Source organism: Corvus cornix, chromosome 5, assembly GCF_000738735.6.
Source record: "Corvus cornix cornix isolate S_Up_H32 chromosome 5, ASM73873v5, whole genome shotgun sequence".
In the NCBI taxonomy this organism is placed as follows: domain Eukaryota; kingdom Metazoa; phylum Chordata; class Aves; order Passeriformes; family Corvidae; genus Corvus; species Corvus cornix.
In genome coordinates, this window is record NC_046335.1 from 59,603,305 (window position 1) to 59,626,954 (window position 23,650).

The 23,650-nt window shown below is 50.9% G+C and overlaps 1 protein-coding gene across 1 annotated transcript in view; it reads left to right on the forward strand.

The window, feature by feature from the left end:
- Positions 1 to 23,644, forward strand: part of EPS8L2 (EPS8 like 2) — a 39,720-nt gene extending 16,076 nt beyond the window's left edge. Inside the window, exons 2-12 of the mRNA XM_039553150.1 lie at positions 2,566 to 2,630; positions 3,693 to 3,748; positions 13,944 to 14,008; positions 18,039 to 18,200; positions 18,488 to 18,637; positions 18,764 to 18,843; positions 18,976 to 19,115; positions 20,543 to 20,622; positions 21,090 to 21,216; positions 21,547 to 21,635; positions 23,027 to 23,644. Of these exons, the coding sequence (XP_039409084.1) occupies positions 2,587 to 2,630; positions 3,693 to 3,748; positions 13,944 to 14,008; positions 18,039 to 18,200; positions 18,488 to 18,637; positions 18,764 to 18,843; positions 18,976 to 19,115; positions 20,543 to 20,622; positions 21,090 to 21,216; positions 21,547 to 21,635; positions 23,027 to 23,164 (1,131 nt within the window). The 5' untranslated portion in view covers positions 2,566 to 2,586 and the 3' untranslated portion in view covers positions 23,165 to 23,644. The remainder of the gene's footprint in view (positions 1 to 2,565; positions 2,631 to 3,692; positions 3,749 to 13,943; positions 14,009 to 18,038; positions 18,201 to 18,487; positions 18,638 to 18,763; positions 18,844 to 18,975; positions 19,116 to 20,542; positions 20,623 to 21,089; positions 21,217 to 21,546; positions 21,636 to 23,026) is intronic.
- The last annotated feature ends 6 nt before the right edge of the window (positions 23,645 to 23,650 follow it).

Consider the following 23,650-nt stretch of genomic DNA (forward strand, 5'->3'; position numbering starts at 1 on the left):
GCTGAATTAAAAGCTTTGGCATGAGGCTCCATCCTGGTTTCACTTGGCCAGCACCACACCATGCCCTCGCTGTCACCAGCACAAGGCCAAACACAGCCCCGGCCGGAACGCAGCGGGGAGAGCCGAGCAAAGGGCAAATAGGAAAATAGAAGGAATAAACAAAGAAAAGGGAGCCCAGCATGATAAGCACCTGCTGACTTGGCAGGTGTATGCACTGCTTCCAGTTTCATGGCCTCTTTGGGACACAGGCACCCTGGAAGAGAGGACAGCCTTCCAGGTTATCTTATTCTTTGGGGACCCCAGCTGATCCCATCAGTATTTTATTAACCACCACGAGATGAAGAATTCAGGGCTGGTCCTGCTTCGCCCACGAAGCCAGACTCCTCTGCCACCGCCATGGAGTCTGCACCTCTGTCGGCCACCTTGGGTTGCACCAGATGGGCTCCTCACAGAGCAGATCCCAGAGGTTTATTTTTTGGACACAGCTTGGGAAGGAGAAATAAAAACCAGAGTGACCTCAGCTGGATCCCTGGTTCCTCCTAGTGTTTCACAGCTGGGGCTGGGAGCAGGTCTGAGCTCCACAGGCCAAACCTGGTGACACATTCCTGCTGGAATAACCTGGATTTCAGTACATTAGGACATGGCCCTGGGGAAGTGAGAGAAAGGGGGTGAGAATATGACACTAATATGCAGAAACACTCCCAGCTGTCATCAGCTGTGGGACTCAAGTGATTGGGTAGTGCACAGTAAACAGAGCAGAGTGGGGTTTTTAAAAGCCCCAGTTCTCTTTTCCAGGTACCTTATGCTAATGCACAAAGAGATCCAGGAGATAGGAACAGTTTGAGGACTGTAAAAGGAAACCAGCAGACAGCTATTACCAGAGGAAAAATTCACAGGTACCCAAGCTTGGGCACAGCGATGGGTTTTATTACACTCTGAGGTGCTGGCAAACCCACCAAGTTTCTATTCTAATGTGGATATGGATTTATACCTCTTATAGGTGTGCATAGGGATTTCAGTATCGACCACAAGAGAGACAAAAAAGGGTGAATTTAACATACTAGCTACTAAAATGCACTTGAGAGTCCTTTCTATCAGTGTCTCCATGCTGAGTGTGTTACTGTGACAGAAAACAGGCTGAAAGTTGTAAGGCTGAGCCCAAAACCTGCTGGGGTTCTCCATGCAGTCTGTGTACAGCCAGGTACTTCACCTGCATCCCCATAAGTGCATCCCTCTGACATCCCACTGACAGTTCTGATAAGATCAGTGAGAGAACTGTCTCTGCCCTCACCTCAGGGTGAAACACACGGAGCAAAATACCACAAGTGTTCCAATACGAGGAATAAAAACGGATATGTAAGGAATCTAGGGCAGCTCTGCTGACGATACAACAAACCCTGCAGCACATAGTCAGCCTCCAGAGGGGAAATCCCAGGTGTCAGGGATGACTCCAAAGTATTCCCTGGGGATTACACACACTTCAGCCTAGATTCAGTGAAGACAAACCCTTGGAGGAAGTTCCACGGCCTGCCCATGGCTGTCATGGCAGACCTTGGCACACGCCAAGCACACTCAGTGGTTCCCTTGCAGGAAATCCCACTGAGGACACTGAGGAATTTCTTCCTTTAGGCCAGCAATGAGTATTTCTAAGCCAAACCTCTGAATTCTGACAACCTTATCATGAGGCGAGCAGGGTCTGACCCAGGCACAGAAGTGCCCCTGAACTTTCCAAAAGAGACTTAAAAAAACTTTAGGACTTCGCCTTGGCTTCCCTTGAGCTCACACATGGAGCACAGGTGAAGAGCTTGGATACCAAAACAAATCATTCCCTGAGATCTTATTATACCCTGTTTGCTGGTTTTGTTTCTTTTCCCTTGCAGTTCTGCTGTCAGAGCAGTCCCTGGATCTCTCTCACATCTCCTCCCACATTCTAATTCTCATTGGTAAGAGGAGGAAAAAAAATCAGTGCTGATCCTGGCTACCTTTCACTAACCACTCAGACACCACAGTACATTTTCCTTCATCCTTGTGCTGCCAGTGGAGCAGCATTCAGTTATCACATTTTTCTTTATGTGGGCAGTCCCCTTGTAAAGATGCTTTCACAGCTGGTGTAGAGCTTAAAATTACCACATAACAGAAGCTAACAGCACTCTAGGCATGAAAAATGACTTGGGACACACAGCCACAAGCACAGAGGCACAGGGAGCTGGGACAGACCATGAAGGCAAAGGCCACCTCAGTCCCTGTTTAACTCTAGGCAGGACAGTGCTGCTGGAAAAAGATGTGCTGAAAAGCCACGAAGCTGGGGTGTGCCTGGAATGGAAGGGCAAGAGGGAGGGGTGGAAGTAGGTTTTGAAAAAGCATCCTGGGATGTGTCACCTTCAGCCCGGGTCAGAGCAGTGAGAGGTGACTGAGAGCAGGGAGGAAACACCCTTGTGCTCACATGACTGCTCCATCTGCTTGGAGACCCCAGCTCGGAGGCAGGGAGGGCAGGGTGCACATGGATAAATCACCTGAGAGCCTGTTCTATAACCACTGACCCTGTCTCTTGTGCTTCTGCTGCAGTTGCCCGGCCTGTGAAGCAACATGAGTCACAAAGGAACCCTCAGCAGCAACCCTGGCCCATCAAAGTAAGGATCTTCCTGCACCAATCCTTCCTACTGTCCAGGGGATACTCTAAGCAGTCCCACTCATCCCCAAAGTCCTTGGTGTTTGTTTCACCCCTCCTGGGCACCTCACAAGCTGGGACTGCTTCACACATCGCCTGCCCTGTGCACTGGGGTTTGATAATGGCACATTAGGTGGAGAGAGCAGAGGGACACCAGGAGCCTCTCCACAGGAGGGACACCAGGAGCCTCGGGCTACAGCAGCCCATGGCAACTTCCCAACGGAGCCAGAGCCACCAGCTCTCTCTCTCCCTCCTTCCTGCAATGGCTATGAGCACCTGAACCACTGCCTGCCCTCAGGGGACATGGTGACAGAGCACAAAGCAGCCCCTGGGCACCCGTGCGCTCACTGCTCCATGCAGGACAGCCTGACCACAGTGCCTCAGATCTCGCTTGGATCCTCCTCTGCCAGAGACAACACCGTTATCTCCTGGCTGCTCATTCCTACCCATAACCCAGGCATGGGGGGTGGCCCTACATGTGGTGCTTAGAGACCTGACACTCCAAAATTCAACTGTTTACACACGATTCCACCCTCTCACATTCTTACATGGGATATGTTCTATATCCGAGCACCTGCTTTCAAGGGGCACATCTCCAACATGTCCATTGAGAAGGGATCATCACCTTGGCTCTTACACTGCCTCAGGTTCAGGTGGACTCAGGTATAACATGGAGGTCTCCCTGTAACAACCCCACTTATGGCAGACTGGGAGCCGCTGTCCTTAACCCAGCCCCTCCAGAGTGCTGCCCTTCCAGGGGACACTGCAAAGGTAACTCTAGTGGGGACAGGCCTGGCTGGGCTGCTCCGTGTCCTGTTTCCACTGCTGGGTTCAGTGACATGTGCCTGCGGTGTGGATAGCAGATAGGGTTGCACAGGGAGCTGCTGGCACGGCCCACAAGGAAACGCTTTGCAAGGAAGGGAAGGGCTGGTCCCTCTGGGACAGCTGCAGTGCTGCTGTGTGAAAACTGATGTTAAAAATATTTGAGAGCTGACGGTTGATTTGTACCTTCTTTCTTCTCCAGTGGCAGCATGGGCAAAGCCGACGGAGCCTCCAAGCTGAGCGCAAAGGACCTGTACGGTGAGTCGTGCCTGCAAACATACCCAAAGTTTCCCATGGCAAAGGCACCTCTGGAGAGCTGGATGCGGACGTTGGGGAGCTTTAGGCTGGAACTCAACCAAAGCCTCATGAATCCAGGGTTCCATATGCAACAGGCTGGCCTGACCTGGCAGCAAAAACACACCTCACATCTGTGCCGACACCTCCCACGCTGGGGACAGTTGGGATTTTGTGAGAACAGAACGGCTGCTTCCCCCACCCAGATCCTCCCCAGGTCTGTTAGCAAGATCACCTGATAAAGGGCCTCACAAAAGAAAGACTGTCCTCGGCAGGTTAATGATTATCCTCTTTTAACTACTCAGTGAACTATGAAAATTCTGTGCCCTTTGGCTCTTTGGAAGTGCAGGGAATGGGCAGGATGGGTGTTCCTTCACAGTCCGAGAGTCAGCTTGTTTGGGTTGAGCACATTTAGGTATCAATAACAGTTATTCCTGATCTCAGCAGATCCAGGTACCCCAGGTGAAAATGTGGCCTCTGGGATGGGCAGAGCAAGCATAAATCATGTGAGAAATCACCTCCCTCAGTTATTTCTTGGATAAGAAGTTGGGGGTTGTCTGGGGGAACTCAAGCAGCTTTCGGAGAGTCTGAGCCTGCCAGCTCTCCCACCTGAGAGCTGTGGATTTACCTGGTCGATGTTTAATTGGGAAGGAACAGGCTGCGTGTGCTTCTCCTTGGAGATCTTCTATTTGATCAGGGATGCCCTGCCATAGCTGGGCAGCTTATGAACTGCCAAGGTGGTTTATTTGTCCCTGGGAAGTGACTCTGCCCAAGGGTTTTGGCTGGAGGTTTATCCGTGTGGGATGGCCTGGAGCAGTGTCCAGAGAGACCAATCTCACCTGGGGAGAAGCGGGATGGCAGGGGCTGTACTTGGTGTTAAACAAAGTCGTTGTTAACTTCAATTAGCTGCCAAGAAATGAAACATGGGGATAATGACAGAGCAGAAATTTGGGCTGTTTGTGGCCTGGATGCTGCAGGGTGGGCAGGTGCCAAGCAGGGGTTTGAATTGTGTCAGTTGCTTCTGAAGATGGAAAGACACATGATAAAGAAGCAAGAGGATGAGGTGTGGAAATTTTGGGTGCACAGAGGGCTGCTAGTGCAACAAACTCCTGCCTCCAAGGCAATGCACATTCCTTTGGCTGTGCACTGAAATTGTGGCACATCCCGTCAGGGGCAGGAGGGCTGTAGTTGCCAGGTAAACAGCCCTACAGAGATGTGTAAAAATGAACCTGGGAGCTCACAACGGCGTTAAAGTCAAGCGGATTTGCAGGCTGGCACCCATGGGTGCCATCAGAGTTCTAGGGGGGAATCTAATGGTGCCATGGCACAGGGAGCACCCCTCAATCCCATGCCACGAAAGCTGGCGCAGGCAAAGGTTGACAGACTGCCTTGGAAACAAACACAGCTCTCAAATAAGCACTTTTCAGCACAGAATTTAATCTTCTACATTTTTTTTGCATGAACACACCTCAAAAGCAAATTCATCAGGGTTGGGATCTCTCTGACGAAATTCCAGCAAACCTGAAATGAGGACTGGATGTCCCTGGGCCAAATCCTCAGGAGGAGTAAAGCAGCTGCCTGTTATTTCCCTGCCACCACTGAAATGCAGAACGAGCTCTGCAGGCATTCCCTGCACAAATCAGTGGCTCTTGGCCAGCCCAGCCCCTGGCATGAGCACATCCAGAGGGATTTTGCTTAGCAGCACTTGAAACCCACCCGCTAATTCAGTAAAGGACATTCAGCACGCATAAACCAGTATTTAAATGTCTTGGTCCCTTTCCCACTCGGATCCTTCCTCCCCCAGCATTAATTTCTGCTGTGAACTGGCACATTTGGGGGTAGAGGGCAGGCAAGAACTAAAATTCCAGGGAGAATTATGTTTCATAATGAAACAAATCACACCAAGCCAAGCTGGCCTTGATTATGTGATTACAACACTGCTGAGGGACATTTGGAGCTGACAAGACTTTTCATATCTCCATTTTCCTCCAGTGCAATCAGGCTGGACCCTCAGCCTGTGTACACTGCCGGACCTCCAAGAAGCAAATGCAGTGACTTCCAAATTCCCAGCTCACAGGCATCCACTGCATTTAAGGCGCGCTGGGTAATGACCACAGATGCTCCAATGCACACAGGTGTTTAAATATTATTTCTTGGTGAACAAGGCCTTGGGTTTAGCTTTCCAAAGATGCTTTTCCTACAGTAATACTGGCCTAATCTGACAGGGGTGCCAGTCGAGGGTATACTGGGAATATTAAATCCACCTCAGGGGGAGACCCTGAAGAGGAATATTTTAAATTGTCATGGTGAAGCTGGAACACAGCAGCAGCTTCAGGCTGTGCACAGGAAGGCACCCGGATGATGAAGGTGGGGGACCACTCTGGGGGGCTCCAGGGCACAGTGTGAAGGTCCTCACAGGACACAGCCTCATCACATGGCTGTTGATGGGTGGGGAAGGCTCTGGTGTCACACTTGGCCCGCTGAAATTGCTTTAATCACCAAATATGTTGCCTACCATAGTGTCTGTGGTGAGCACAGAGGGATGTGGAGAGATGACCAAAGGGAATTCTACAACGAAATTGGCTTAAAGTGTCAAGATACCCTCCCATGCTCTATCCCTACCAGAGTTGGATGTGTTTTCCAGCTGCTCTGCCATCCTCGGTGGAGTTTTCTGGCTCTCACGGGAGCAGAACACTCATCCTTTCCTACCCCCTTAGTAAAACAGCACCACATTCATTCAGCTTCACATTCTGGAGAGGTCTGTGGCTGCAGGGAGCAGTCCTGCCTCAGCTGGCAGCAGGCAATGGCTAGCCCCTCTCAGGTTGCCACCTCCCTCCCTACACAGCCACCAGCTGAATAAATATTAATGCACACCATAAATAATTAGGCTGCTTCTCTGCTTACAGGCGTCGGTTCCAAGCCCAGATGAAAGCCTGTGGCGGGGGGGGGACACCAGGCTCCAGCAGAACCCACGGGAAGGGCTGGCAGGCAGCATTTCTGCACAGCACTTCCCACAGCAGGAAAGCTGCTGCCACGCCTTTCTGAGGTGACTCCAGGTGGACTTCTGCAGGTGTTCCCCTCAGCTGTTTCCAGGGCTGTCAAACAGTGCTGGCTGGCTCTCCTGATGGATTAGGCAGCGTAGCTGGAGAAGTTGAGGGCAGTTTGATGATGGCAGTGATTTCTCATGGGGCACTGGCGAGGAGCAGCTCATTTCTGTTTGGCTGCTGTCTGTCCCTGCGGTGCTCAGCCTCCTTCCAGCGCCCCAGGCCAAGAGGGACACAGCCAGTTGGTTCCAGCCTGCCCACCCATCCTCGATGCACTCATTTCTGGGAGAGAACCAGACTTGATAGGGCACAGGGCTGGAAAAGGGGTTTTGGAGCAATGGGTTAGGCTGGAGAAGCGTGGTGCTAACACCGATCACTTGACACTGCACACCCGTAACCCAAGCCAGGCTGCAGCGCTGTAACAGGACACGAGGCACTATCACAAAGAGAAGAGCCACTTCCTGCCTGGCGTGGCCCTGGACAGGGATCATCTCCCTGGGGAGCCACAGGCAGAGAGGCTGCACTGCACAGCATCACCCCTGAGCCACAGGCAGCTGCTTGGCCCTGGCCAGGCCGAACACACCAATGGAGAAGGAGTAAATTACGTTTAATGGTCATGAACCAACTCCTGGGGGTCTCCACAGATCTCCCTTGTATCCCAATGGGGCTTCCAGCCCAGCCACATGGAGGGGTCTCTGAGATGAGACCCGCCAGTCCTGAGCACAGTGCCCAGTCTGTAATTCCCTGCTGCTTGCTCTGCCACACCCTGCTCAAACCATGAGCTTCTTCACAATTCCAGCTGGAGGCCACACGGCTGTCACACCATTACTGACAGGAGCACAGAGGGACTGTTCCTTCCCCACAACCTTTAGGACAGGATGTGTGCAGGATTTAACACACACTGGTATTGTCTGCAAGAGACAACCCTGGCAGGAGCGGTGGCTAAACCCGAGCCTGCTCAGCTGCACTGCTGGGTCAAGAGGACCGTGTCCATACCTAAATCCGCAGGGATTTGGGCAACATCTGAACAGTGACACTCACTGTCATGTCTTTAAAGGCTTCATCATACTGGAGAAAAAGCCTGAGGTTCAGCAGAGGTCCAGCCTCCTTGCCCAGACCATTAATTGCTCATCTCCTCTGCTGCCAGTCCTGAATAACTCCCTTGTCCTCCCCCACTGCTCCCTCGGTGCCATTCCAGCACCCTTTTTCACATCCCCTTTCCCACCCGAGATTCCAGCTTCAGATTACCCGGCTCCCCTTGGCACTCTGTGTGTGGGTGACCCGTTTATTCAACGCCTTGGACATTTAATACACCAACTGCAAACAGGGCTGGAAGAAAAACTGGAAGCCAACAATCCTGTTGGTTCCTGCAGATCAAACCCCAGTGGTGGGTGAGACAGGGAACACATTGGCTCAGTTCAGCCCTGACTGGAGCTACTGGGAGGAGCAGACACTGCTCCAGGTGCTGCTGGCCGGGAGTTTGGGATGGCAGTTAGTGACAGGGATGCTGTGGAGAGGGATCTCCCACCTCTAATGCCACTCAGCATCTACAGTGACCCTTTTTCTTTGCCACCTTGAAACTGCTGAGCACAAGTTCTCTCCTTGCATGGAGTAACTGCTCAGAGCTCACACAGAGGAACCTTTTCCTAAATGGAAATGGGGTTTTGGATATGCCCAAGTAGCTTGGGAGCTAAAGCTGTGGTAGTTCATAAAAATAACAACAAAAAAACAAGGGGGAACTTTTCATTACAAATTTTTTTCAAGACTCAAATAAAGCGAATTAATTAAATCAGGATTCCCCCAATCTTACTAACTATGTTCTGACATTCAAAAATGTCATTACCAGCTACAGGAAGTTGAGAAAACACCACTTTGGGTTTTTTGGTGAAAAATAATTTGCAGGTTTCTTCCAGGTCTGGTTGTAAAGGCGAAAGGGAACATCTCTACCAGTGAGCTGCAACTCCTCAATGCCCTGATTATCCTGCTCCAAGCAGGCCGGTGGACACCGTGCTGCCAGACATACTGGACACAAACACACACTGTTCCTCCATGTACTCAGTCCTTGCACAACCCAGGAGCTGCGCCAGGTTTTTATTTGCTTTCCTAGAGTGGGTTGTGTCTTCAGCTAATAAACCAGGAATGTGAGCACTTGGGGCTGAGCTGTGGCAAATATGAAGTGTGCCAAGCAGGAATTCAGCCGTGTGACACCCAGAGCAGCTGCTCCCTGCTGCCACAGCCCATTCACACCTCAGTGAGAGCTGTTCATTCACTCCAAGAGCTTCCAGAGCCATCCGCACACACCAGCCGTGAGTGAGAGCTGGCCAGGCAGACATTCCCAGTGCCACAGGCGCTGGTACAGACCAGTTCCAGCACGTCAGCAAGTACCATGGATCTAACAGCAAACCCAGGGAGCTTGATGCTCCCTAATCTGCAAAGATATCCCAAAATGGAGGTCTTCCTGTGCTGGCCATAGAGAACAAGGAAGGAGCAAGGCAGGACCTGCAGATTCTCCCCTGTCGGGAGCTCAGGCACAGCAGGTCTGTGCAAGGCCCAAAACCAGATCCTTGATTAGCCACGGGTAACCTGGAGCATCCCATCCTCCTACCTGGCGAGGAAGCTGGAACCTGGCAGATGCTGAGTTCAACTGCCACATCTGGCCCCATGCAGGGATCCTGGAATGGAGGTTATTCCATACTGCTGTTCTGTAAGCCAGCCTGGCAGGTTTCTGTGGCTGCCATGAGCACACAGAGCATTTGCTGCCCCATTTCTCCTTGGGAGGCTGGTCCTGATCTGCCATTTGGCACAGAGCAGCTCACACTGCGCTGGCAGGTTCCTATAAACAGCATGTGCACTGCTAGATAACATACAGATAATGTGAAGATTATATAAGGAACTGGCAAGCTCCAGAAGGCACTGCCAGGACTTCCCTTAGGCTGCTGTAATGGATGTGGAGGCTGGGGAGGTCGGCAGTGTGATTCAGGGAATGGAGGAGAGATCCTTGGTATGGCACTGGCAAGGAAAACAAATCCAATACCTCTCATTCCTCACAGACTGCTCCGTACTTGTCTGTACATCCCCCCGTCTTCTGCTGTGCCTTCTGCCCAGCAACAGCTGGAAACAAATGGGGGGAGGGACAGGGAGGATCAGGTAGGATCCTGTGGGATCTTGTGTGGGGAAACTAATTAATCAGAGAATGATATGCACAGAGGCGGGGCAGGGGCGCACTGTCACATTGTACTGGGGGTGCTGTGCCCCTCTGGCTTGGCAGAAGCCGTGCATGGAGAAAGACAAGCCTGCTCTTGCCGTCCTTGGCACTGTTCCAACATTCCCAGAGATCTTAACCAATTATCCCAGCTCTAAGCTGGCAGTTTTATCCCGCTAGTTGATCTCCTGTGCTCACTGAACGGAGCGTTCACAGCCACGTCCCAGCTCTCTGCAAAATAAGGTTTTGCATGGAAATGGGGAGGGAACTTGGCACTAAAGACATGCTTTGGCTTCCTGGACCAAGCTGATAACCCCAGCCCTCCAGGATGTGCATTGATACTGCTTTTTTTTCCTCATTTAGTGCTCTCTTTCATCCCTTCTGCTCCTTAACATAAAGCCGAACAGGACTCTTTCCCTGCCAGCCAAGATTTTAGTATCATCACTGGGATTTCAGGCCAGCACTGTTTTGAGCCCTCAGGTACCACCTTGTACCTCCGCAGTGGTCTCAGCTCTTCCCATTTCCTCACTGGTGCCAGTGGTAAACACCATTCCTACAGCACTGTTTAGCTGTAAGGTAACAGTGGTAGATAACATACATTGCACGCCTCTGGGTGAGAGGCAAGATTAAAGCTACCTGGTTAGGAGAGAACTGAAGTGAATTCTGTTAAAGAACCATTTATAGGGCTTTTTCCCCTCAAAGGATTGTCTTAGGGATCACTGGGCCAGACCCTGAGAGGCAAGAGATTAGACAGTTTACCAGAAGTTGCGCATGCCCCACGTGTTATCCATGCTCAAGGCATTCAAAGGTTTCTGGATTCCCCATCCCATTCATACAGCAAGTGTCTGGGATCAGCACGACTGCTCCTCAGGCCACAGGGGATCACAACAGCACCTGCCAGGATACCCATGCTATGAGCTGGGTTTTTTCCTTGCCAGAGACAAAAAGGACAGGACAAAGCTGTATTGTTTTCCCATCTCTTTGGTTCTCTTGGCAGACAAAAGGGAAAAAGGACAGTGGTGGTCACTGTGTGCTCATGCCAGTTTTATCACCTCTGGATGTTTGCTGCACCAGTGCCACAGCCCTGGAGCTCTCCCTGCCCTTTGCATGTGTTATATCCAGAGTCCTCCACTGCCACAGACTCTGAAGGTCACAGCAGGAGATAAACAGAGATGCAGATGGGTGTCTGAGCTAATTTGGGGAAATCATCACTGTATTCCTGCAGTGCTCATCTATCACATGGGGATTATGCAAATTCTCCACATCCTGGGGCCAGGTTAGGGGTCAGATAACACCTGACGGTGCCGAGGTCCTGTTGCAGGATGCTGTAGAAATGCCAAGTGTCCTGATGTGAGGTGTCAGATGAAGCCAGAGGAAATGAGCTGCTGCTGCTGCTGCTAACAGGCCAGCATGCACTCATACAAAATTCAGCAGGTCAGGGACAAGGCTGTGCAGAAGGGCAGGGTGGGAGCCACACAGGACAGCTGACCTGCCTTCTGAGGTATATGGCTGGCCAAGGGAGTTCACCTGGGCAAAGGAAAGGATCCCCCTTGATCCAGGAGTCAAACAGCCACAGATCTTGCTCTAAGCATCATTCACAGAATGCCAGAATGGTTTGGGTTGGAAGGGACCTTAAAGCCCATCTCATTCCGTCCCCTGCCACAGACAGGGACACCTTCCACTATCCCAGGTTACTCCAAGTCCAGTCCAGCCTGGCCTTGGACACTACCAGGGAGGGGCAGCCACAGCTGCTCTGGGCAACCTGTTCCAGGGCCTCACCACCCTCACAGGGAAGAATTTCTTCCTAAAAGCATTTTGGGATCAGCCCAGCCAGAGCCAGATTTAATCAAAGACAAATAATGATGCATCTTGGAAAGCCCTGCAGTGTTTCACCACATTGCTTTGAGTATATAAACCAAACACCACTCTTTTTCTTTAAAGCACCCACACTCCTTGGATACATGTGGCCCAAACCTGACTCTTCTGTGATCTGCAGTCTGGATCTTTAATTCTTCCTGTGTTTAAATCAAAATTAAGCGCTAGGAAAGAAGGAGATTTCGGTGTTTTGACACCCCGCTGTCCCCAGAAAGCCTGTCTGGTTCCAGACCTCGTGGTCTTCTTTGCAGATGCCAGCAGGAAACACAAAAATAAAAGTTTCCATGGGTGTGGGGGCCAGGTAGAAGCCAAGGAGACAGAAGGGATTTCAGAACATGCAGAAACACCCCATTTCTTGCCCTGGGCAGCTTCTGGGACATCACTTGGATGACATCGGGAGACAAAATAGAGGCACTTTGTTCTAGTTCTGTGACTCCTGGAGGTAATGCAGAAATTCCCCCTGGGAAAAATCAACAGAGGGAGGGGAAACATCTGCGTTTCTCCCTGTCCCAAGGCTTGCTGCTGTCTGAACAAGGCTATAAAGGGCTAAAGGGGCCTTTGCTCTCTTGCACTCATGGAGTGCAGGCAATGGGAAGCTGGGCTATGCAGAGTTCTGAGGTTTTGATCAGTCCCTAAAACTTCTCCAAATATTTTCTCAGCGGTGATGCTGAGATCTCCCCTGACTGTGACACGTGCAGCTTCTTTGAGCTTGGAGGATGGGGAAAAGGCATTGGAGGGGATCCCAGAGGGTCTGAGGGCAACCAGCTGTCGCCCTGACCACTGATACAGCTCCATGGGCTGTTTTCCTAATAGGAACACAGACCTGTGCTAGCCTCCCACTGGAAACCTCATCCCCCTGCTATTCCTTCCTTCCCTCAGGGACTACCAGTTCCCAACACAACTCCGCACCCTTCCTCTCAGGGCTGGAGACACTTGCCTGTCCGAATGTAAACTCCCTTTGTTTCCAGACCACCCACTTCAGCCTTTTCCACTCCCTTTGGAAAAGGAGGAGATGGGATGTCTTAAAACCCAAATCTGTCTCCATCCCACATGAATGCGGTGTTCTCATTTCCATCAGTGTCATCTATTTACACAAGAAATGCTCGGGGAGGAAATTGAGGTTACTGAGAGGAAAAAAGTGCCTCACATCAGCCCCGAATCCCTGCGGGATGCACTGCCTGTGCCCTGCCCCAGACCTTGCCCCATATTTCAAGTAGGACAGACTGCAATTAAAGCCCCCAGCAACCAGAAAGTGACACTGAGCCTTTCCTGTCAGCCTGAGGTGGGAAGGGGCTCTGCTGCAATGTTAATTTGTTCATTCAAGGTCGCTCTGGAACGGCTGAGCAGGGAGCTGGGCTGGGTGTCTGAGGTCTTTCCCCTGAACCATCCTCACTCCACCTCCGAGCTGGTGCTGGTGGTGTATGAGACACAGGCTCAGAGCCCTGCAGTCTCCATTAATGCCTCTGACAATATTCCCACCAATAAATCAATAAATCACTTCTACTGGGCAACAGCCACCATTCCAGGGCTGTCAGCAGTCAGGTGCAGAGGCAAAACACTGCCGTGTTTTCAGCCACAGGTGCAGAGCTACAAGGTATGAAGTACTCGTGTGTCCTGCCAGGCTGATGGTGCAGCCTAAAGAGTGTTAGAATAAGTGTTAAAAAGCTTTAGAAATCGGCTTGAATCAGCTTCTACCCACCCTTGCCAGGCTCCAAACAAGAGCAGCGGCATCTTTCCACGATCCTTATCTCTGGAATATCTCCGGGTGCTCAGTATGCTCCCCAAGCCGTGGGCAGGATTGTGCTCAGCCCTGTGCACCAAGAGGAGCTCGATTTAAAAGCTCTTGGCTGGCCAAGGAGGAAGGTGAAATCCCCAAGGCAAATCTCAAGGAAAGGCAATGCTTGTTCTGGAGAGACACCTGCTGGCAATGCCCATGGAGCCCAAGCTGGAAAGCTCAGAGACCACGAGAAAGACTCGGGAGTTGTAATTCTCAGGTCCAAAGAAAAACAACCAATGCTTGTTTTCTTGTTTCTTACAGAACAAAGGAAAAAATACTCCAACTCCAACGTCATCATGCACGAGACTTCCCAGTACCACGTCCAGGTGAGCACACACATGCAATGGAGTGCTAAGGGGCTGAGAGGCCAAGGTCAGTGATAGGTGCCAGTAGTGCAGTGTGTTCTGTGTGTCCTGGACCTTCAGGAGGCCAAGGCGGAGTTGGGAACCTCCCTACCAATAAAGTCCCAAGTCACTGAGTAAAGGAGAATGGGGGAAAAAAGATTTAAATAAACAAGGGGAACCCTGTACAAGGAGAGAGGAAACGGAGAAGCTGTGGCCCTCTCCCTCCTCTGTGTCTGAAGGAGACCAGGAAATGTTGTCCCTCCTCTCACCCTGTGTTTCAAACCCTTCTGATCAGTATAGACAGGTTAAAAGCAGAGCTCCCATGGTGGTCACCAGAACTCAGCTTTCCAAACAACAGAGACCACATGGACTATCAGCTTTCAGCTCTCCCCAGCTACTGTGTCCTCTCTGGTAACACAAACCCCTTCACACGAGACAGGCAATAAGCCAAATCCATCTCCCACTGCCACAGACACCCACCCCAAAAAGAGGAGCCAGCCTGGCCATCCCGGCCATCCCGAGCTCAGCGATTCCTGTAGCGCAACTCGCTGGTGCAGAACTCCATGGAGGAGGTGGGGCCATTCATCACCGAAAACTGAGGGAGGCAAGACAGGAAAACACTTCCTGAGGTTCATATTTAGGAGATGGGGCCCCTTAAAAGTCTAAATTCAGACTTGTAAAATGCCTGTTTGGAAAGAGGTCCTGGTTTCCATCAGAGAAACCAACTCAGTGGCTCAGAAGTCACTCATGGATGCAGAGAAGGGACTTTAAATGGTGACATGTAAATGAATTCTTCATTAGTTATGCCATAAGCCGCCTGTTTGTGAGTCTCTCCCCTGAACTTTGACCAAGGCAAACAGGACTGCGGTGGCAGGCAGTGAGATAGAATGCGGTTTCCTCGTGGGAAGCATTTTACACCCTTTGAAGTAATCTGATCAAAGTTTAATGGTGGATGGACTCATTGCCCGTTCTAGTAAAAGCTGCTGTATTTGAATATCCATGTGGGTGAAAAGGGGTTTTAAGGGATAAAACAAAGACAGCAGCAAGCTTCTCCCTCTCAATCCACCCATATCTATGGAAAATGGAAAGCAGAAAAATATTTTAATGACTGAGTCAGACAAGTAGCTTCCCCTCCATGAAAACTAACTGGACAATAAACAGCAAAGGAATTTATGAAGCTTGTAAAGGTGGGGGATAAAATAATAGCAGAGATAAAAATGCCTGTCATTTTGAGTAAACCCATTCTCCTCACTGCTCTGAAAGCAGAGGGCTTGTCACCTCTGCACAGATAAGACTGACTTGGCAAATAGCTTCCCATGCACTATTTTACAATTACAGTAACATACACCCAGCATGTTTTTCATTCGTGATTGCATTGCTAATCTCAGCTTTCGGCTCACACACCTGCCTGGAGTTTTATTTAGATAGTGCCTCACCCCATACCTTTGCTTGACGAACACAGGAATGGGCCTTGCACTCTGAAGTGTTTGCCCTCTTCTCTGCTCCTTCCTCCCGTCTTTGGGAATCATCTAAGAGCAAATGGGACACCACAAACCCTATCCACCCCTAATGCCCAAGAGCACGTTTCAAGACTTTCTGCCAGTGAGGTGCACCAGTGCTTTAAATCTGAGGCTTTCCCTGCATCCACCTTGTGTGGAGCCAACTGCAACAACAGTTCTTGCCTGTGCTTCCTCACAACCGTCCAAGACTGTGTGCTCTGAGTCCACACATCCCTCTCGGGTCCACCTGGTCTGTGTCAGACCCCGAGATCCACAGCTTCTCCAAGGTTCCAGTTCCCATGGCAGGACATGCTGGAGCAGCATCAGCTTTTGCTGCCTCCTAATCTGCTTCCCACTTAGCATTTACCTGGGCTTTTACAGGGAGAAAGGAATTCTTTCTCAGCAGCTCTCTCATCCTCCTCCATGGCCCACTGACGCACATGTCGACTGTGGACACAACCCACCGGGTTACTGAATCAGCTCATGAGTACATCAGCACCAGAAAGAAGCTACCTGATCCCTTACTTCTCCTAGGAGAAGGCAGGAAGATATGGTATCAAAGGGAGAAAAGCCAGGCAAAACTCATCCCCTTACAACAAATTTCCTATCCATTTAGGACTTGCTTTAAAACTCCCCCCGGTTTTCCAGCCCTTGCTTTGAAACCAGACTACAGGATGTCTGCATCAGAGAGAAGCAGGCATTCCACTGCTGCCCTCCCCACAAACTCTGAACGCCCAGCAGGACAATTTGGGCTGGCCACACTGCTGTCCCTGGCCCCCCAGGGCAGCTCTGCCTGCAGCACCTGGGTGTCCCTGTTCCAAGGCTTAATCTGCTCCTGGTTCTCCAGCTTAACCACCGCTGCTGAAGCGCCTGTTCTGTACCCTACTGAGCAAGGAAACCAGAATGAGAGGGTCATGCTGGTGGACGGGCCTTCAATATTCCAGGGACAAGAGAAAAAGCTGGGATCTGGCCCAATAAGCCTCCAAGGGCTGCAGGCCCTTGGACTGCACAGATGCCTTGGTCAGGCCTGAAACTTATCCATCCAAAAACCTCCTGCCTTTCTCTCCTGGAAAAGTTGGTAAAGACAGGGAAAAGCTTCAGCTGCTTTTTGCCAGTCAGGCACGTTCCCCTTCCCATCTCACCGGGAACACAGCTGGGCAACAAAAGGAACAAGATGAAAGAGGACCATCTCCTTTTCCCTCCTGATTTTTTTCCTTCCCTGTTGTCACCTGAACATGTGGCCTGGCTGTGCTGCCACTGGCACAGGGATAACAGCTGGGCAAACAGCCCGGCTGCTCTGAGTCGCAGCTTTTCTTGCTTTGCAGTCCCCTCTGCTGGCAGACACAGCAGGTTCTTCCATCCGCAGGGAGCAGCACTTACTCACCTGAATTTTTGGAGTGGCCTTCACCCACTGCTGGCGAGCATACATTTGGATGCGACACACCTCTCCTTTCCACAGCTGCCTCCCTGCCCAGCATTCCCTTCCCATGGAGGCCCACCCAGGAGCAGACCAAAGCTGCAAGTGCTGCCCCATTACACAAACTCTGGTCATGCAGGTGCCAAGTGCAAGGCCTGAATCACCACACGCTTCAGTATGTAGCTGGAGCAGGGATGGGAAAGCAGCTTGGATGGTTACGCTGTAGCTGAGCTGCTCCTGGCCCAAGTGCACACACGGGACAGCAAAGGAGGGGAGAACAGCACGGAAGCCTGGCTGATGGGAGAAGAGCATGGGCTGGGTTTATAGGACAGGTGGAGGGAGGTACAAAAACCAGGATAACCAAGCAAAGCCACAGGGCAGGACAGAGGCAAGCAGCAAAAAATCCTTTCTTACAGTCAGCAACACCCATTTTCACTACCGTGAGGACTGAGCTGGGTATTTTTGGGGGGAAGGTAACCCCAGCCCTAAGGGGGGCTTAAAGGGCTGATGTAGAGTGAGCTGCCAGGTTTGGAGCTCCAGCAGGCTTTGCAGCATAGAAGCTCTCCAGAGTTGCTGTTCCCAAAGCACGGGACCCCACACATTACATGGATCCCACTTGGCACAGAGCACCAACACTTGCCCATGGCTTCTGTGAGCACTTTGCCTGGCACAAATCCCACACAAGCAGCTTTGCTACACAAGACAAGCAAAACACAAGTGCTTTTATAGCTTGGCAAGCAAAGTGTAACTTTCACAGTCTGACTTCCAAGCCAGGTTCAGAGGGGCCCAGGGAGTAACTCGTGTGTGTGAGGCATTTGCCCTGCTGGACGGGGATCAGAGCTGCTGGAATTGATGAGAGTAATATGCAGATGGTGAAACTGGTTATGAGAACCCATTATGAAACCCAAATCTTTCACTGCCATGGCCAGGCTGGTACCGACAACCAGAATTGTTTTGTGCAGCACCTCCTTCACGCCTGAGCTCTGAGGAACTACAAACAATAATTGTAGCCTCTAGAGATGCTTTCACCACTGATTTACACCCCCCAACAAACATTTTCCACCTGTTTTTATCTCCTCTCTCTCCTCAACTTCAGCACTTGGCCACCTTCATCATGGACAAGAGCGAGTCCATCACGACAGTGGATGACGCAATCCGGAAACTCATCCTGCTCAACTCCAAAGAGAAGATCTGGACACAAGAGATGCTGCTGCAAGTGAACGACAAGTCCATCCGGCTGCTGGACTGTGAGACACAGGTACCAAAGCCCTGTGGGACTGACCCCAGACTGAAGTGTGGGGTGCAGTGAGTACCCTTCCCATTCTGCCTGGGAGAGGGCAAGTTCTAAGGAACACAAACAAGGGCGAATCACTACCAAAATACTCCCCTGGATTAGAGTCAGCCCTGCAGTATGGGAGCAGGATGTTTTTAGCAATGACAAACTAAGGAATATGAGCCCATGGATCCCAGGAGTTCCTGCACAGGACCATTCCCCCTCAGTCTAATAGTTCCCCATTGCCTGACACCTTCCCCCTTCTCTTGCAGGAGGAGCTGGAGGACTTCCCCCTGCCGACAGTGCAGCACTGTCAGACAGTGCTCAATCAGATGCGCTACTCCTCCATCCTCCTGCTCGTGTGTCAGGATTCCGAGCAGCACAAACCTGACATCCACTTCTTCAACTGTGACGAGGTGGAGGTGAGCAAAGCCTTCCTGCTTGGTGTGAAACAGAATAAAACATATTTCTTGCTGTCTGCCCTTTCCCCCTTCCTCCAATCCTTCCTAAAGCCAAGCCCTTAAAAACATTCCTGTTTTATCCTTGAGGCTGAGATGGTTCATGAGGACATAGAAAGTGCCCTGGCAGACCACAAGCACGGGAAGAAGATTCGGCCACAGACACTCAAGTAAGTAGTGCGGGATACAGCTGGGAGTAACAACAATAAACCCCTGCTTCCAGTGGTTTAGTCACGCTCCAGTCTCTTGGAAACGGGATCCACAGCCACTGATGGGGTTGGTCTGTGCCACTTTCCTTGCAGGGCAAACCAGGAAAAGATCAAGCAGAGACAATCCATCCTCCCCCCACCTCAAGGACCAGCTCCCATCCCGATCCAGCACGACATGAGAGGCTCAGCGATGAACAGGAACAGGGTGGCACCTCCTTCCCAGCATGATCCAGGTACCGGGAACACTCATGAAGTCTGTCCTGGGGACGGGAGACTAATTAATCCAGACAGCCAACCTTCCTGAAGTGATCTGTGATGAGAATAAGTGTTGTACCCACTGGGCATCTTCTGCTCTGCTCAACAAAGAAAAGCTCCCAGAAACTCCTTGTAACAACACCTGTATTTGGGGGATAGAGAAATTCCCAAAAAAGCAAAAGCCCCTCATAAGCCATCACATGAAATTTGAACCAGGCACTGGTGATCTTAAAAGGTACAGACAAGACATTTGGTCAGAAAGACAAATTCCTGGCTCTGCTGACTTCACAGGAGCCAAGATTTCACCCTCTAAAATCAACTGTTTTTCATGAATTCTTGTAAAGTCGAGTGTGGAAATGCAGGTCTGAACTCATCCCTCTTATGCACTCATCTAAAGACTGATTCCAAAACCATCCTGACTTCAGCCCGTTTGAGTTGGCTTGGAAAAACTTGATATTTTCCTTTGGAGAAAGAAGTAACAGAAGTAAGTTCCTAGGAACAGAAACAAGCTCTTTCTCTGACAAAAAATCAATCTGATGAACAAACTGTAAGCATTTTTCACCCCTGCCTATCATACCACCTTCTCTTAGCATTCATTTCTAATTTCAAGGAAAACATGTAATAGGATACTGTAACACATCCAAAACACTCCTTTCCTGGGATGGCATCTGAAGCCGAGCAACTGCTCTGGCTGCTGAACGGAGAACTTATTTCAGGTCCAGTTCTGCATCATAAAAGGAATATCTCTATTTCTGAGCTGGACCATGAACAAATATCTCTATTCTGATGAAAAGCAGCCACTCTTACCTCTGCCCTTCACAGAGTGCTCACACCAGCAGAGCTGGGAGTTCCCTCCGGCAGGATTTCTGGCTCTCAGTGCACAGAGCCTGGCAGGAGAGCAGATGACAGGAGAAAGCCTTGAGCGATGCCTGTTTGCCGAGGTCCCTTCTCCATGAAATGCCTTCCCGCTTTTCCTACAAAACCTGTCCCAATGGGGCATCTCATCCCCACGCTCACAGGTGCCGCGGGCTTGTCATGGTCCTTTGCCAAAACACGGTCCCCAGTTCTCCCACTTGGCAGATCCTGCTCTGCCGGCCCTTTCCAAGCCCTTGCCCTGAACTGACGCCATTTTCTTTGCACGAGGGGCCACCCCAGAGATTGCTCCCGCTGGAATATCCCCCCCACACTGGGTGTGGGGCTTTTGGAAACCAGGAGGTGCCTCCGGCTTGGGTTTTTTCCAGGATGATTGGAATTTAGCACCTATTACAAACATTATTCCTAAGGTCCTCTCACAACCCAGAACAAACACCCAAGCTGGGAGTTACCATCCCATGGATCCCTGCCTTTCGTGGAGCCTATTTCCAGCCTCTGATAATAACTCTATTTTTCTCTCCCTTGGCTGCAGACTATGAACGACGAAGCTCTGGCTCTCACGACCATGAGGAATCCCGAGCCATGTTAGCACAGAAGATTGAAAAGGAAACGGTGGGTGACAAGGACACTGCACAGCCCATACGCAGAAGCAGGGAGCAAGGGGCTCCTCCGTGAGCAGACATTTAATGCATCATCTGGGCATTTTTCCAATTGATACCTGCTGTGCATAAAGATAAGGTGGCCAAAAGCAAATCTCCATCACCAGGTCAGTGACAATGTCCTCTGACCTGAGGCAGCTCTGCTGATTCCAGCTCTGCTCCTCCCCATCCTGTTAAAACTTGGGTTATTTTCCAGCCGCCCATCAGTAGGGATCACCTGTTACATTGGTAAGGGCAGCACACAGTCAGGCCCAGCAGCTCTGTCCTTGCAAAGGGATGCATTCAGCTCCATTTGATGCCTGGATTGCCCACTCCTGTGCATTCTCCTGGGAAATGCAGCAGGCCCTGGGATTCTGGCTCGCAGCCATGCACAGCCCGGGCTCACTTTCACCTCGGTCCTTTGGGTATCTGTCCTCACAGCAAATCCTGAACTGCACCCTGGATGACATCGAAGTGTTTGTCGCCCGGCTCCAGAAGGCTGCAGAGGCATTCCGACAGCTCAACCAAAGGAAGAAAGGGAAGAAGAACAAGAAGAAAGGGCCAGCAGGTGCAGTGCAGCAGCCGGAACAAATGGGGAGCACGGGGGGGCATGGATGAAGGTGGGGGGGACACCTCAGCTCCCAGCCCAGCAAGGCCAGATGGATGCCGTGGCATAGCCACGGATCCAGGCACACCAGTTTGGGAGGTGCCGCTGCTCCGTGGGGACCTCTGGTAGATCACATGGAGCCTCTGGCACACAGAGGGAGTTTGCCTTTCCCTGAACCCCTGATTTTCAGTAGTTCTGGTCTCAACACCCATTTCTGCTGTGCCTTCTGCATGGCAGGCAGATGGAACCATCCCAAAGGTGTCCTAATTAACGTGCCCCTTCTCCTGGCAGAGGGAATGCTGACCCTCCGAGCAAGACCCCCCAGTGAGGCCGAGTTCATCGACTGCTTCCAGAAAACCAAACTGGCTTTTAACCTCTTGGTAAGACACGGAGGAATTTCCATCCCATGCAGGGACAGCAGGGCTTTCCCCCATGTATCCCAGCAGTGAGTGTTTAGAGTGAATTTTGAATGGAAAACACTGCCAAGGGACAAAGGTGTGAATTCCAGGTTCTTCAGAACCCAGGACAAACATTGTGTCAGGCTTGTGCAGGTTTTCTGGGCCAAGCTGTTAAACCAAAACTTGAAGCATCAAGACCAGGATGGGACAGACCAGCCAGAGGGTTGCAACGCCTGGATCTTTTCTGATCCAGGCCTGGGAAGTCTCTGGTTGACAGTAACTGAAGTCCCCCATTGCTCCGATAGTCCTGGCTCCTCTCTTTCTCCCCTGTCAGACCACTGCAGCAGGAATTCTGTCAGTTGTGACCAAACTTGTCCAGCGAACACATCCTACAAGCTCCTTCCTGGGCAGTTATTAATAAGGAAAACCAAGAGACTGTAAACAACCTTAAGGCAGGATACCAAGCTCCAGCCTTTTCTTTGAGAAGCAAATATGGCTAATTTGTGCCTGCTCAGGATCAGAGGGAGCAGCTGATCTCCTGGCAAGAGCCCAGGGTGGAGCACGGAGCAGAGCTGGGACACTGTGCTGGGGTCCTGCCACGTTCCTCACCATGGGGCTGCCGAGTCCCTGGGAAGTGCCCGTTCATTGGGTCACCCTGCTGCCAGCAGTTGGTTCCCACTTCCCACTCCACATTAATGTTTCATCTCCGGCATTTCAAATGCTTTGCATTTCGGTAGGAGCAGGGAGCCTGTCTCCCATGGCAACAGTGCCAGGAGTCCAGGACAGGAGAAGGAGCTGAATGGGAGCACAAACTGGAGAGGTTTCTCACCACAGCTCAGCTGATTGCTGTTACTGAAACCCAGTTCTTGCAGTAAATCAATCCCAAGTGTTTGCTCCTCCATTCTGCCACAGCTCACCTCAAATACCACTGGATTTGGAGCCTTTCAGTGGCCAGGGCAGCTCCGGGTGCCACAGGCAAGACCTTGGTGGAGACTTTCCCTTGTCAGCAGTTTGCCAGGGGACCCTCAAAACACCTATCCTGTTGTTTTCATCCATGGAACTAGTGGGATTCTCAACCCTGCAAGAGGCAGAAGCACCAATAATCCTGGCCCTTCCTCACTAGGACTTTCAAAATAAGCCAAGGTCTTCTGTGTCTGTTCAAATTAGCTTTAAAGTCACTGATTTAACAGAGAGGGTATTCCCCCCGCTCCTGAAATTCATTGGGAAATAGAAATGGACACAAAATAAAAATGAATGATTCCTACTCCTCCATCCCTTACTCTTCTCATCAGTCCACAACACTCGCCCCATGTGACAGAAAAGAGAAGGCACACTCAGGTTAGGGTTAAACTGTGTTTACGTTCTCTTTTCAGGCCAAACTAAGGAAGCACATCCAAAACCCCCGTGCTTCGGAGTTGGTGCATTTCCTCTTCGGGCCGCTGGAACTGGTAAATCTTATTCCCAGGTCTCACTGGGAACTCCTTTTATTTCTAGTTCACACTTACAAGTAGATAGATTGTGAAACAGGGTTGGAAAACTGCTCACACCTGGCCACAGCTTTCTCAGGAACTTCCAGAAGCGATGCCGGTTGTTCCTGGCCTCTGATCCAGTTTGAAGCTTGAAGTAAATACAGGAACCCCAGCAAATATGAATCCTTCCACCGGGTCAATAAGGCATTACTGTGAACAAAAGGGGCAGCCAGCTGGAGTCCCCACTGGGAATCTGTCTGGTCTCACCTTCAGGCAAATACGGCTCAGTATTTGCACTGAAAATGCTTGGAAGCAGAAATCCCAACTTGGAAAAGGAGCCACAAAGGAATAGCAAGATACTTTCCATTTTCTGAAGTGTCAGCTTCTGACACTTCACTTGTCTGTAACAACAGCTCATTTGTAGATCAGCTCTTCCTTTGACTCCAATCCAAAAAAATCTCATGTTCCCTTGAACTGTCCAGTCTCCTTCAAAGACTTAGGTTGATGTTTCTTGCAGTGACTGAGCTG